The sequence below is a fragment of the Centruroides vittatus genome, unplaced genomic scaffold (genome assembly GCF_030686945.1).
Source record: "Centruroides vittatus isolate TY-2023 unplaced genomic scaffold, ASM3068694v2 contig_364, whole genome shotgun sequence".
Classification (NCBI taxonomy): domain Eukaryota; kingdom Metazoa; phylum Arthropoda; class Arachnida; order Scorpiones; family Buthidae; genus Centruroides; species Centruroides vittatus.
In genome coordinates, this window is record NW_027122188.1 from 5,970,705 (window position 1) to 5,984,448 (window position 13,744).

General features: G+C 30.1%; 1 protein-coding gene across 4 annotated transcripts in view; it reads right to left on the minus strand.

Annotated features, from left to right (window-relative positions):
- Nucleotides 1-8,584: 8,584 nt before the first annotated feature.
- The window catches only part of kibra (WW and C2 domain containing protein kibra), a 68,073-nt gene continuing 62,913 nt past the window's right edge, over nucleotides 8,585-13,744 (minus strand). For all 4 annotated transcript variants that reach the window (XM_067270198.1, XM_067270195.1, XM_067270197.1 and 1 more), the window contains 2 exons: nucleotides 12,020-12,135; nucleotides 8,585-10,000 (listed from right to left, as the gene is read on the minus strand). In XM_067270198.1, the coding sequence (XP_067126299.1) occupies nucleotides 9,784-10,000; nucleotides 12,020-12,135 (333 nt within the window). In that variant the 3' untranslated portion in view covers nucleotides 8,585-9,783. The remainder of the gene's footprint in view (nucleotides 10,001-12,019; nucleotides 12,136-13,744) is intronic.

Sequence of the window (13,744 nt, forward strand, 5' to 3'; positions counted from 1 at the left end):
GTTTATATAGGTTTAGGAAGATTTAATAAATGTAAATTAAATCTATTTTGAATTTGCTTCACGTATAAAAAATTCGGATATAGTGAATAAAATTGCTTAAAAATCATAATTAATTTATAATTATCATCGTTTTAAACCTTAATAGTAAATTATGAAATAATATAACTGTTCTAAATTCAAAATTAGGTGTTTATTTTCAATAAATTGCGAATAAAAGATTGGGAATCACATTTAGATGGCTTTAAATTCATATTTAATTTGAATTATTTAATATAATTTTAAAGCCATATAAGCATTTCAGAATGAATATGTTAAAAGTTTGCTTGTTTATTGCTTCTCGAAGCAGCTTTTTGCACAGATTACTCACCTAAAGTTACAATAGCATAGTAAAATAAGGCTATAAAATCTTTAACATGCAATTGTAACATTTGCAATACAGTCACAAATAGTTTCAAGACTACAAATTTTTATCAGTCCTATACTAACTTTGCTTTAAGATATTTAATATTATTTGTTAAATAATTTTTATAAAATGCCCAAAAATTAATAAACAAATACTTAATTTTATACAGAAATTAAATATTTATTAATTTACTTAAAAAAAAAAAAAGTTATAATTCAATATTTTCTGAATGCCACCACTGCAGAAAACTGTTTAATATTAAACAACTAATTATACATAATCATCTGAAAGAGTATAGGCCTATACAGAGTGAATTTAGCGGAGGACCTCACTGTTTATTGTGTTAAGGAGAGGAGTTTCATAGTTACGCACAGTCTTTTTTCTTAGATCTGTAAAACTCTTCTTTCAATGAACATAAACAAAGTATAAATTTTTCTTCTGCTTTTATATTATAACAATTTAAAAAAAAAAAAAAAAGGTATCTTCTATAAAACTGGAAAATTAAATGACTAGAAAACCGTTTTATTAAATATATTAACTCATATTTTCGTCATTTATGATGATAATTTACGGGAATATAACATTTATAATACGCTTTCAGAATAATCGTATATTGGTGATGAAGATTACACGATTGGGACGAATAAGGTTGTCATTTGTATATTATGATTTACATGCCGAAAATTAATTTCAAGTAATTATCATATAACTAAAGATCTGTAGAAATTCTTCGTTGATTATTAATTATTAATATTGATATCAATTGTCCTTCGGGACTCTTCTGCTTAATTGTAAAAATATACAAAAATATTCACATATTTATTTTAATTATTTTCTTTTGAAATCTTTAATTAATATTTAATTAATAAAATTCTAATATAAATAAACAAAATAAAAGAGTGAATTACTGTAATATATTTTTAAAAATTACACATTTGATTAAAATAAATATAAAATACGATCAATTTAAAATTATTTTAATATATAATAACTTAATTTTTCCTTTTTTTCTCAAATTTTTTTACTCATAATAATAATAATAATTTTAAATAACTGTTTTATAAAATATATATAAAAATCAAGCTTTTATAGTTATTATATATGATTTTAATTATGTTTTAACATTAATATTTATTATATATATATTTTTATAGCTAGTAATAACCTAAATTATGAATGGTAATATCTAAAGGGAATTAAAGGAATGGCAATCTCTATTAGAAATCTTATTGGAAAAAAAATAATAATAGCAAAATTTTAAATTTGAAAATAAAAATACAATAGTGATCAATTTTGATACACCCATTGTAGAGTCCCCTTTGTCTTTGGCCCTGTGTCTGTGTTCCATTGCACGTGCCTAGTTACTGCATTGTATTTCACTCTCGTTACAATCAAAGCAATTCATTGAAATATTGTAATATTTATAAGCTAATTTCACTGTCACTTTGATTTTATTGTTCAGTATCTCTGATATTATTTACAAATACATGTAATTAAATAGTCTCAGTACTTTCATGCCAGCTGCTCTACTCTTTTAGAGGTAGGATTCCACCTTCTCCTCCATCTAGAACAGTGATGGCGGGCCAAATTGGGTATAAGTCATATGAAGGCGGGCCATAAATATTTTTTACATTTCATATAGACAAAAAAATAGGGGTTTATTTTTATCATTTGTTGTGATGGATCAAATTTAATTGCGGGCCAGATTAACGTGTACCGCAGGCCGAATTTCACTCCGGGGTCGTAGTTTGGGCGTCACTGATCCAGGATATATAATGGGTTTTCACGGAGGGGGGTAAATAGGGCAAATGCCCTCTCTGTAGAGTAAAAAATTCCATAAATTATAATCGTAAAAGTGATTGAAATGTGTAACCTTACATCATACATTACTGTACTTGCGGGGAAAAACCCAAAAAATTAAATAGAAATTTATTGATGTAATTATTTGTCTCCTGAAAATTTTCTGCGAATGTGCATGATACGAATGGCTTTACCAAAGCCCGATTTGTACTGTACATAAGATAAACAAATTACAGCTGGTACTTTTAAATTTACTATTATTTAGTAGAAGAGTGTGTTTTTATTTCTTACAGCTTAGGACCACAAATCTAAATCTAGTTCTGGAGGTTATTTCACCCTTCTGATACGTTATGAACTTTATGGCCGTCGTTATAACTACTTTCTCTAATTATCCGGACAGTGTTAATTTCTCATAAATTCAAAATAATTACTATTTTCTTCATTAGCAGAACGGCTTAAAATCATAAAATTTTATTAATAATTTTACTTTCCCGGCTGTTATAACATTACACGGGAGAGTATTGTAATCGTGTCAAATTAAAAGTGGGAGACTTAGTGAAAATTTTACTCGTTATTGGCATTTATAATTATTTTAGAAATTCGTCGCTATCCTCAAAATTTCCTATTATAAAAGTCTCTCTTACCTTTTTATAATAATTAATTTATATAAAACTTATTTATTAATAACATTTCTTAACAGATGGTGCCACTCACAATTTTAACTTTAATCTAGTAGTGAGTTTAAACAAATATATTTTTTTTAAATGGAGATTTTTAATTATAATATAACAAAATTACTCCTTTTAAACTTTTGTTATTACTCGTCATTTTTCTTATATTTCCGTCGACTGGCTTTAAGTATAATGCAGAGACTTTGGTGCAAAATGGCGGCTATTCTAGCAGACAACGCTAAGATGGCTGTACTTTCTGTATCTAGGTTACTAGAAAATATGGTTGGTGAGCTGCTATTGTTCTCACCATAGAGTGGCAGCTCTCTGTTCCTACTAGCGGAAGTAGCTTCACTGTAGTACAAACCTCCACATTGTGAGTGAAAGAAAGTTTGTTTTTCTTTTGAACTTAGCGTTGGAAACGAGAGAAGATATCGATAAAGCATAACATAAAAATGACAATTTAGCATGGTAGTAGCTTGAATATAAGGGAAATTGATGCTATTAAATTTTGGTGATTAAAGGTCGAGAGGGTGTGTGTGTGTCACCTAGCATATCTCGAAAGGAATCGCACTTAATTAATGACGATTTTACTCGTTATTACTGAAAACATTTACATTAAAAAAAACCTCATCCCTACCTTCAAAATTAAGCGTTTTGTTACTTTATAATAATTCATAATATAAAAAGGTTTTTTATGATAAAATATCTTAACAGATGGCGCGACACACAATTTTATTTATTATAATTTAAAATATAAAAGTTAATTTTTAAACAAATCTTATAACAGCCGGAAAAATTACGTGACCCACTGCTGGATTTTTCTATTTTTTCAATATCTAATTTTTTTTTGCTGAGATAAGCTAATTTTTGTGGTATAGAAAACAATTGTCAAGAATGAAAAATTTCAGCTGTACGACGAGATTTAACATCAAAAAAATCTCTTATGATGTATAAATGTGTTTTTTCCCGAAATCCTGCTAACAAATTACATTAAACGTTGGGTTTTGATAAGTCGTGAATTCTACAGGCGGCACTTTTCATCATTCTTTCGTATTTAACAAATAAAAATAAACATGTGAAATTGGTGAGAGTTGCGTTAGCACATGTGTATTTTACAGTGTTTTTGTACTGTTTTTAGTTACTTCAATCGATTCCGCTCTAGATCATCTTTTTTTTTTTTTTTTTTTAAGAGAATGGGCAGAAATCGTCGGTTTTTACGAAGAGGCCACATGAATTTAGAATCGCTGGATTTCTAGCAAGTGGTATGTGAAAATGTCCTGCACAGAATTGCTATAACAGCAAGAGTTGTATATTTTTACATCACTAGCAGACTGAGCTTTTTGCAAGGTCAAGAAACAAGATGCTTGCTGATTTAGCGTTAGGCTTTGAAGCAACTAAGTTATCCCATTTACATTAAATTCATGACTATAATAAAATTTGGATAGTTTTATGTAAATATTGCTGTTAATGTTAACTTAAAAACTGGATATTAAAGTATATACTATATTTATTTAACTTTCATTGTTCTAACACTGGAACAGTTTTATTTTAAAAAATAATTTCTAACTCTTGATTTCCTAAGCATTTCTAACTTATCAGTTAAAGATGTCATTTTTCTCTTTAAAGACTATTTGATTCCTATGCCATCGATATAGTTTCCAGCAATGGAAACCGATGACTCATTTATGGAATTTTGGTGTTATAGAATAAGCCAGTGGGATGATAAACGTTTTCTATTTTTTTCATGCAGTGCCAAAATAATATATACTTGTAGTTGTGTGGGGCGTTTTTATTATTATATACATTCAACTTACATCGTATTAAATATTAAAATGTCTTTTACAAGTCTCTTTAATTTCAAGTTTCTTTTAATGTTTTTAAATACTATATAATCAGTTGATAATATAACTCAAAGCTTTTATAATGAAAGAATTTCGGCAAGTTAGATAATTGACGGTAGGATAAGGAGGATAAGGTGTCAGATGCATTTTCGTGAATTCCAACTGTTCGGGCACCCCAGTCGTTCGTTATATACGGTATTTTGTATATGGTGATTTCCTATTGGCTGCGGTGCCCGAACGATGGAATCTATAAAAATGCAACTAAAAATGTACGTGTGTAGGGTATATCTGGCTAGGCAGACAACATTCCATATTAAGTGAAAATGCTATATCTTCAATATTTTCTGACTTTTCCCTCGTATCTTTCTTCACATACAAATTTATTTCTCTGTATTTTATTTTCTATTAAAATTTCTCCATAGTTATTAATAAAATTGAGACTCGAGAGAAGGGGCGCCCATACATTGGGGTAAGTGCCACCCCCTTTTCGTCTCGGTTGCCTTTTCCTAATCCCCAAGAGTGCTCAAACAACAGAAAATTCCTGACTCTAGCTTACTCTGCAAATATAAAAGAAAATAATGAACGACGTGTGTCCATTGACCCACGCAACTTTGTCGTATGTTGACCAAAACCCCATTCCTTGTTTTCGAGGCCAAGTTACACCCGAGTGCAACTACCTTGAGGGAGCGCTGATCCGACGTCGAATCAGTTTGAAGCTCCTTGCATAATGTACGATGCCCTTTCTTATAATTTGTGCCCTCTTTATGATAGTCTGCGAGCACCTCTGTTCGAGAGCAATAGTATTTTAAGCGCAAACTCCCAGGAATTTTTCGGGGGGTAATCCGCATATATCGAGCCCGTTTTTCGCCAACCGGCCGTCCCATTATGGCCTGATTAAACCCACAATGAACTTGCTAAAAAAAGGCCCTCTTAGTGCACAGGGCAAAAAGAGTTTTAAAATATATAGGCCCTTAGCTGGCCCTACATACCGTATATACTTCACTCGACACAAACAGACAGAGCACGTTGCAAGTTAGTTTCGTTTGTATACAGAAGCAAGGCTTGAAAGAATAACAACAGCTTTATTCGAGGAAACAAAAGAGCTAAGCATTAATAGAGAAGAACGTCGAAAAATCGTTAAGTTGAGTGATTAATTAATATAAAAGATGAGAAAAGTATTGTTAATAATGGTATGTTATAGTGGAGAAGGAAATCTTCAGTTTCCAAAGTTATATCATTTACTGCTTGTTTTAGGTTACATATTTATAACAGATTTTATAAGCTAAGTGTAAGTTAAAGTATACTACGCAGCATAAAATTTCATTTGTCTAAAATTCTAAATTCAGTTTTTAATCAATTATTTCATTAAAAACCGTGTAATTAAAATTGCTTCATTAAAAGTATTTGAAAAAAATAAAAAATGAGAATCTTTTGTTGTTCAATTGTTAATCGTTCTCTCGATACATCCTTTAGTCATAAACATAAATTTTGCTGAAGAAAACAAATAATACAAGAAACACACCAGTAATTGACAATTCCAATTCCTGTAGTGTTCCTTGTATTCTGGGTATTCATAATGATTTTTGCTGTTCGATTGTTACTCGTTTTCTCGATAGATCCTTTATAATGAGAATTTTTCATTCCGTCCACAGATGCAGAAAAAGTTACAAAACATCTGTAAAAACCTAATAGAAACAAAGCTGTGTAAGGGAAGTGTACTGTACTGTATCCCCACTTTGGAATTGCTATCTAGAAATTTAAGTTTTGCATTCCAACATGATTTGAAATCCATAACTTAAAATTATTGTTCAGTTTTATGGAAACTGTGTGTTAGGCGATAAAAGTTTCCGGTCTAACTATGTTTTAGATGTTATAGGTATAAAACAATGATATCATTTTTAATATAATCTCCTGGCAGTTCAACACACTTATTACATTTTGGAATTAGCATTTCAATACCCTTGAAAAAATAGTCCGCAGTTTTGTCTGCAAAATGCTCGTAAACTGACTCCTGCACCTCTTCATCACTTTTACGAAGACCTTTTTTGAATTTTAGAAACAGATATAATAATCACTAAGATCCGGATCCAGGATGTAGCGGATAGTAAGCTTTCTGGAACCCACACTCCCTTATATCAGCCATGGCAATGGCAGCCGTGTGCTCTGATGCATTGTCCTGCAAGAGGCGAACATGATGCAAATTAATGCAAGTCTAACTAAACTGAATGTTTCCAAGCGAATTATGCAAATTGGCGGGAAAACCTGTTTTATTAGTCCACATAAAGATGACACTGTCTGATGCTACCATTATTTTATTCCTATGATGTCTGAAATATAGTTAGGTCGGAAACTTCAAGGTAATTAAAAAAAGTCAATATTTAGTTGTGTTACTGTATTTTATATGGCGAGGAATTGCTTTTTCTTATATAGCTATTATCGCAGTTTTATAGTATGACGCTAATATAATACAAGGAAACACGAGCAGTATATGATGTAACTCTGATAACTATTGAGATTTCCTTCACTCCTGTAGCCTAATATACCATTAATAACAATACTTTTTTCAATAAACTTTTAACATTTGATTTTTTGTTTTGCTCATATCGTGATTAAATTCTACATTTGATTGTGTTTATCGGGTTTCGGGATGGGGGGACACTAAATTCCTAACCTTTTTCATATAGCGACCCTTTTAAAAAATATTTTTTTCCTTCGACCCCTTCATTATTATATATATAAATATATATGCAACAGCCTCCTATATAATTTAAAATCATCATCTTACATATATTTTTCGCTTTCAAATGAATGTAAAATTTTTAATATTTGTGAAGTTTCATCGACCTCCCTCAAACTTTAAATCTTTAATACTTGTTTTTAAAGCGAAAGCATGAAGCTATTTACAAAATACACAAAATTCTAAACAAAATGAACTAATTTGAATTTGAAGTACACGTGCTTTTTAAATTTAATAAATGTATATTTGCTTTTACTATATATACTTTGGTAAAATTAACACTAGTATTTGTAATTACAGTAAGACCCCGCTTAACGCGGGGGATGCGTTCCTAGACGACAAAGCGCTAAACGAGACCATTTTAACGCAGAGTGGATAGGGAAACACGCGACCAAAAATAAACAAATTTTACTTTAATTCAGCGATAGGCTCTTCTCGTTGAGAATTCTTGGATACTTCCAGCCATAACTTCTTTCACACTTCGTGCATTTATCAGTTAATTCTTGCCAAGCCGATATTGCCTACGGCATCCATAATGTTATATTTTTTCAAAATTGCACCAAATAAACATAGATTTAAAGAAAGTAAACCATTTTGCCACCTTTTTCTAATTGGTTGGTGTTCGTAAATAATCGCATTTGTATACGAATCAATAAAATGCTGAGATAATTTAAATCGGCGTAAATTTTAAGCTTATTTTAAGGATTCAGCAGACCGTGTAATATCGAATTAGCGTTAAGCGGGGTCTTAGAATTTAGTTTTAAAAACCATAGTACGGCATGAATAAAAAAAATAATAATAAAATGCAATGTGAACTAACCATGAGAAAAGCCACAAAATATCAAAAAATGTTTTCGTAGTGGTAAGATAATCTCGTTTGAATTTAAGAATGTTTTCTATTTCCAATTTGTATATTTTAAAATTTAATGAAGATTTAATGATCAACAGAAAAAAAACATTCATGCTTGGCACCATAATCAAATTCGGTAGCCAAAATAATTTGTTTTAGCTCCCAAATTTAGCATTTTTCCTAATACAGTAATTTAAGATTAAATGATGCCCGTTTTCATCGACCTCCCTCTGAATTCTGAATTCATTATTTACCGACAGACAGACAGATAACGAAACAAAGTACATTTCAAAATAGTTTATTTTTCAGCTGCAAATTGCTATTACAGCTGCAAGATGTATGAAAAGCTTGAGAATCAATATTATACAAAACAATATTTTATCTAAAATAACATACAAAAGGCAAGCACATGATTTTTTTTTATATAATCTCATCTTCAGAAACAATTACTGAGATGAGATAAACATGGTTAGTAGATACAGGTGGGTCATGATGGTAAACAATTCTCTGCTCTGCAGGAAAAGAAAACTACACGCCTTATATAGATAACATAAAAACCACTAATTATACTTTGTAAGTGGTTCCAGGATATGAACGACACTTTTGTTAGTTCATAATTCCCTTGCCAACCCTTTCCAACATTGTATTTTGTAATCTCTCCAATTTTAATCATTTCCCAAATTAATGTTTTTCTTCTGATTTAAAACCATGATACTACCTCAGTTCATGCATTAAAAATAATATTAAAAAAGACTGAGAGATTTTTTCCAACAGTTCTTGCATAAATAATACATGCATACCATATCAAAATTTTATTAGGCTTTTAGAGATGATACTTATCCATACAACAGTCCAACTGTGATGGACATAACAAACACAATCATTCAATGGCAACATCAATTACCAATAGTAAAACAAGAGAAACTCTCTTGAGCAACCAATAATCCAACCACATTTATGTGGAACGTCAAACTTAATTTGTGTGATATTCTTCCCGATACATCTTTTCTCGCACACCTGCATATATAACTTATGCAGTTTCCATATGCACGCACACATACACACACACATACACAATACAAAATATAATTCGTACTAGATTCTTCTAAAATCAACAATCTAATACATAATAACAACTCTTTCTTCTTACATGTACATGGCAGTTCTAGACAAGTGAGGAAAATAAAGAATGTTGTACAACAACTGCCCGTTTTAAGTATTGGCACTTGGGCAAGATGGAAATGGCAAAATGAAGATGCTAGAGTTTCAAAATGGACGGTAGGTATGAGTCTGAGATTTTTTTTTACTTTCAAATAGAATGAGATGCCAAAGTGACCTTATTTGTTCAATATAAAAATTCTTCTGTCTTCCTTGTCTCTTGTACAGTGATGCCATCTTGTTATTGGGCCACTTCCATTATGGCACACAACTTCAAGAGATGTGCGAAATAAAGAATCACAACTTTAGAAATAAAACATTTTTCACACCTGAACTCCTAATTCTGGATCAACTGTGTATTCGTATTTTTGTGTTTTCTTACCATCGTCAGATTCACTTACATAACTTTCACCTTCAGTTTCAGGTTGTGATGAACATTTACTTCTACAGTTTGTTTGATTTTCAGAATTTGTCTCTGAATGTTTGTTACACATGGATGAAAACACAGGATTTGCATGAAGAAAAAATGCCATTTTTTCTCTGAAAAAAATACATCATCATTACTTTTTTATTAATTATATAACATCATAATAAAATATAATTTGTTTCTAAATATTTTTGTAATAAATATTAATGTACTTTTTAAATTCATATACTATGATTTAATATACAGGGGTTGGAAAATAAATGATGGCTGTTATTTTTGCATTATAAATATGTGCTCATGACAATTACAACTATTACTCTGTATGCAAGATATCTCCTGTCTAAAGTTGAAAGAAACCTGTGCAGTAGCAACAAGAAAGTGACATAGACAAGATGGATCAGTCTAAAATGGTATTTTATAAGTTGGAGCAATAATGTTGCTTGAAAAATTAAGGTTGCAACGGGATTCAAGGAAAAGCTGTATTATAAGAAGCTTATACAAATTTGCTTTACCATAGAGCACCATCTTAAGATGGGTAAAAGCATTCAGAGAAGGTTGTCAAAAAAATAAAAAAAATAATAGTATCCCAGGCATCTTCAACGTGTTATGGAAAAACAGGTGCAAGCCATGGCTGCATTGTTGAATGATTGGAGATGGACAATTTGTGAGATAAATCATGAAAGCAATCTGTCTAACATGACAATCCTGCACATTGTGGGAAAAACTGTGTATGTAAAGAATCAAATTTCAGTGAGTGTCACATCTCCATTTGGAGTGCTATCAGCATGAAGGACCAGCATTTTTATGTCACATTATTATGCTAGCTGAAACTTGGGTTTGGTCCAACAAACTTCAATTGAAACATCAATCCACTGAATGGCAACATTATGGCTCTCCTTAACAAAAGAAATTCTGGCAGAATCCCACTAACATCAAGATTATGATCATTGCTGTGTACAACTGTGAAGATGTTATCCTAACACACAATGGCCCAGGGCAAACCAAGAATGCACGGTACCATGTTTACTTCTTGGAACATATGCAGCACAAGTTACAGATTATGAAATAACACCACTTCCTGAAGAATCACCTGTCATTTCCATTGCCATGTGTCAATCTTAGTGAAGAGCCTGCTCAATAGATGGGGATTGAGAAGTGTGTTATAAGTGTACCACCCCCAGACAAGAGTCCATGTGATTTTGAATCGTTCCTTAAAATGAAGGAACTTCTCCGTGGAAATTGCTTCAACACCATCCAGGACATTACACAGGCAGTAGACTGCTTGAAAGCAGATATCAACAAAAATAAGGCTGCTAATGGCATCAACAAACTTCCACGTTAATGGGAATAGGTCATCTTGCTCGAACAATACAGGTGACCCACACTGAAGGACTATAAACTGTGCACAGCTATACTTTTTTCTGTTCCATGTAATAAATCTGTGATCATTACATATTTTCCAACCTTCATATAAATCATATACAGGGTGATTCAAAAGTCACAGAAATTTAAAAAAATTAATAACTTGCAAACTATTTATAGTAAGATGATGCAGTTTTCACAAATGCTTAGAAAGAAGTAGGATTTTTATTACACCTAAAAAAAATCCCACTTCTTTCTAAGCATTTCTCTGAAAACCACATCACTTTATTGTAAATAGTTTGAGTTATTAATTTTTTAAAATTTCTGCAACTTTAAATCTCAAAGATACTCTGAGAATTTTGATTTGAATCACCCTGTATATAAAATGTTTTAATTTTGTTTTTTCTATTTCAGTGTTAAGAGTTAAATTCTTCAATTCTATATTAAAAACTATTCTATATATTGTACTAAAGAAATTATTATTCATTTTCCACAAATAAAAAAAAACTGTTTAAAATTTATATTTTATATAATAAATTTAAATTTATCAATAAGGAAAATATTATATTGAAGATGCAAAATGATTTCTAAATTGTATTATCAGATATTTCAATAATTTTAACCTCGAGGAAAATATTAGATTAATAGAAATGTAATAAATTAGAATTGTTAAAGTTTATTTTTTAATATATTACAGTAAATGTCATAATTATAACTTTTTTTTTTTTTCTAGTGTAGAAAGTAATTAATAAAAATTTATATTTCCTCACTTGAAAGAACTTAAATCAGGTTGTTTTTTGCGACTTTTCCTCAATTTATAAATTTCTCTAGATGTCTTCTTTAATAATTTTTCTATTTTCTTATCCTCAGGATTTTGCTTATTTCCCTAAAAAATAAAAACATAAAACAAGGTTTGTTAAAAGTAATTGATCAGAAAACAAATAAAATTTAATTACATTCATTTATATTTAGACTTAAAATTACTGAATAAATTTACATAAAATTATTTGGCAAATAATTTTTGTACTTACTTTCATGTTCTGTTACTGTATGTCTAGTACATGACAAAATCATTCTTCTAATGAATTTTATTTAAGAATCATTTTAATAGTTTATATTTGTTCTAGTGTTATTGCAACTTTTGAAGAATTTTTTTTAATACTGAAGATTTTCTTTCATTAGATACTTTTTATTTAATCAATTTAATACTAATTGCAATTATTAAATACTTAAAAATAACAATTATTTTGTAATAGGATTTCCAATGCTAGATTTTTAATTATTCTATGTTTAAATTGAATATTTTATCAAAGCTACAGTAAAATCAATTGTTAAATCATCTGGTAACACAATAAATGCTTCAGTCTAACTTTTATTATCAGTCAACATTTGTAACTCATCTGGTAACACAATAAATGCTTCAGTCTATTGTTAGCTTCTACCAGGATTCCTATATATTAGTTTGCAATTTTCTGTGGCATACTAAGTATTCTTTAATTAACACTTAACCTCAACAGGAGCTGTTTACTCTTTGAACACTTTGAATTCCAATGAAATCCCAACTGTTGGTTGTCCCCTTTCTGATACACATCCACAACACTAAGGCCACACTATATGGTTACAAATATGTTATATATCAGAAAAAGCTTAACTAAGTACATATTTATATTGACAAGAATATGAGCAATTCAACAAGAGACCCATATATACAGGGTGTGGCATAAAGAGTAAATAATCCGTTACCTGCAGATAGGGGACATCATGACTGTTCAGAAAATTATGACACTTTTACTAAACATAATGTTTAGTAGTTTAAGTTATTGGACATTTTCTACTTTTTTGGAAAATGTACTCCCTTGTTCACATTTTTCAATGTCATGGTCACGAATCAAGGATTTTTCCCAGTCTGTTTTTTGAATACTAGTCTTGGATACATGTTCTATCAAACGTAAACTGCCATTTTAGTGTCATTGAATTATTTTTTGTTCTAAAAAAACCAAGTCTAAAATTTTTTTTGGTGTAAAAAAAAGTACTGTAACCTGCGTGACAAACTAACTAATAATTACAGTACTTTTTTTACACCAGAAAAAAAAAACAAAAATTTTGGTTTGAATTATTTTTTGTTCTTAAAAAAAAAAAAAATGCTATGAAACTAAAATGGCAGTTTACATTTGATGGATACATGTTCTAAGACTCGTGTTCAAAAAACAGACTGGGAAAAATCCTTGATTCGTGACCATGACATTGAAAAATGTGAACAATGTCCAATAACTCAAACTATGACACTTTTACTAAATACAATGTTTAATTTTCTGAACAGTCATCATGTTCCCTACCTGCAGGTAACGGATTATCCACTCTTTATGGCATTCCAAATAAGATAAAGTCCCTAAGCAAATGTTATGAAGCATTAACAAAGAATAGTCAAATGTATAAATGGCTTAAGCAGTTTAAAGAAATGCTTAAATTAACTGATATAGCTATACCTATAACCT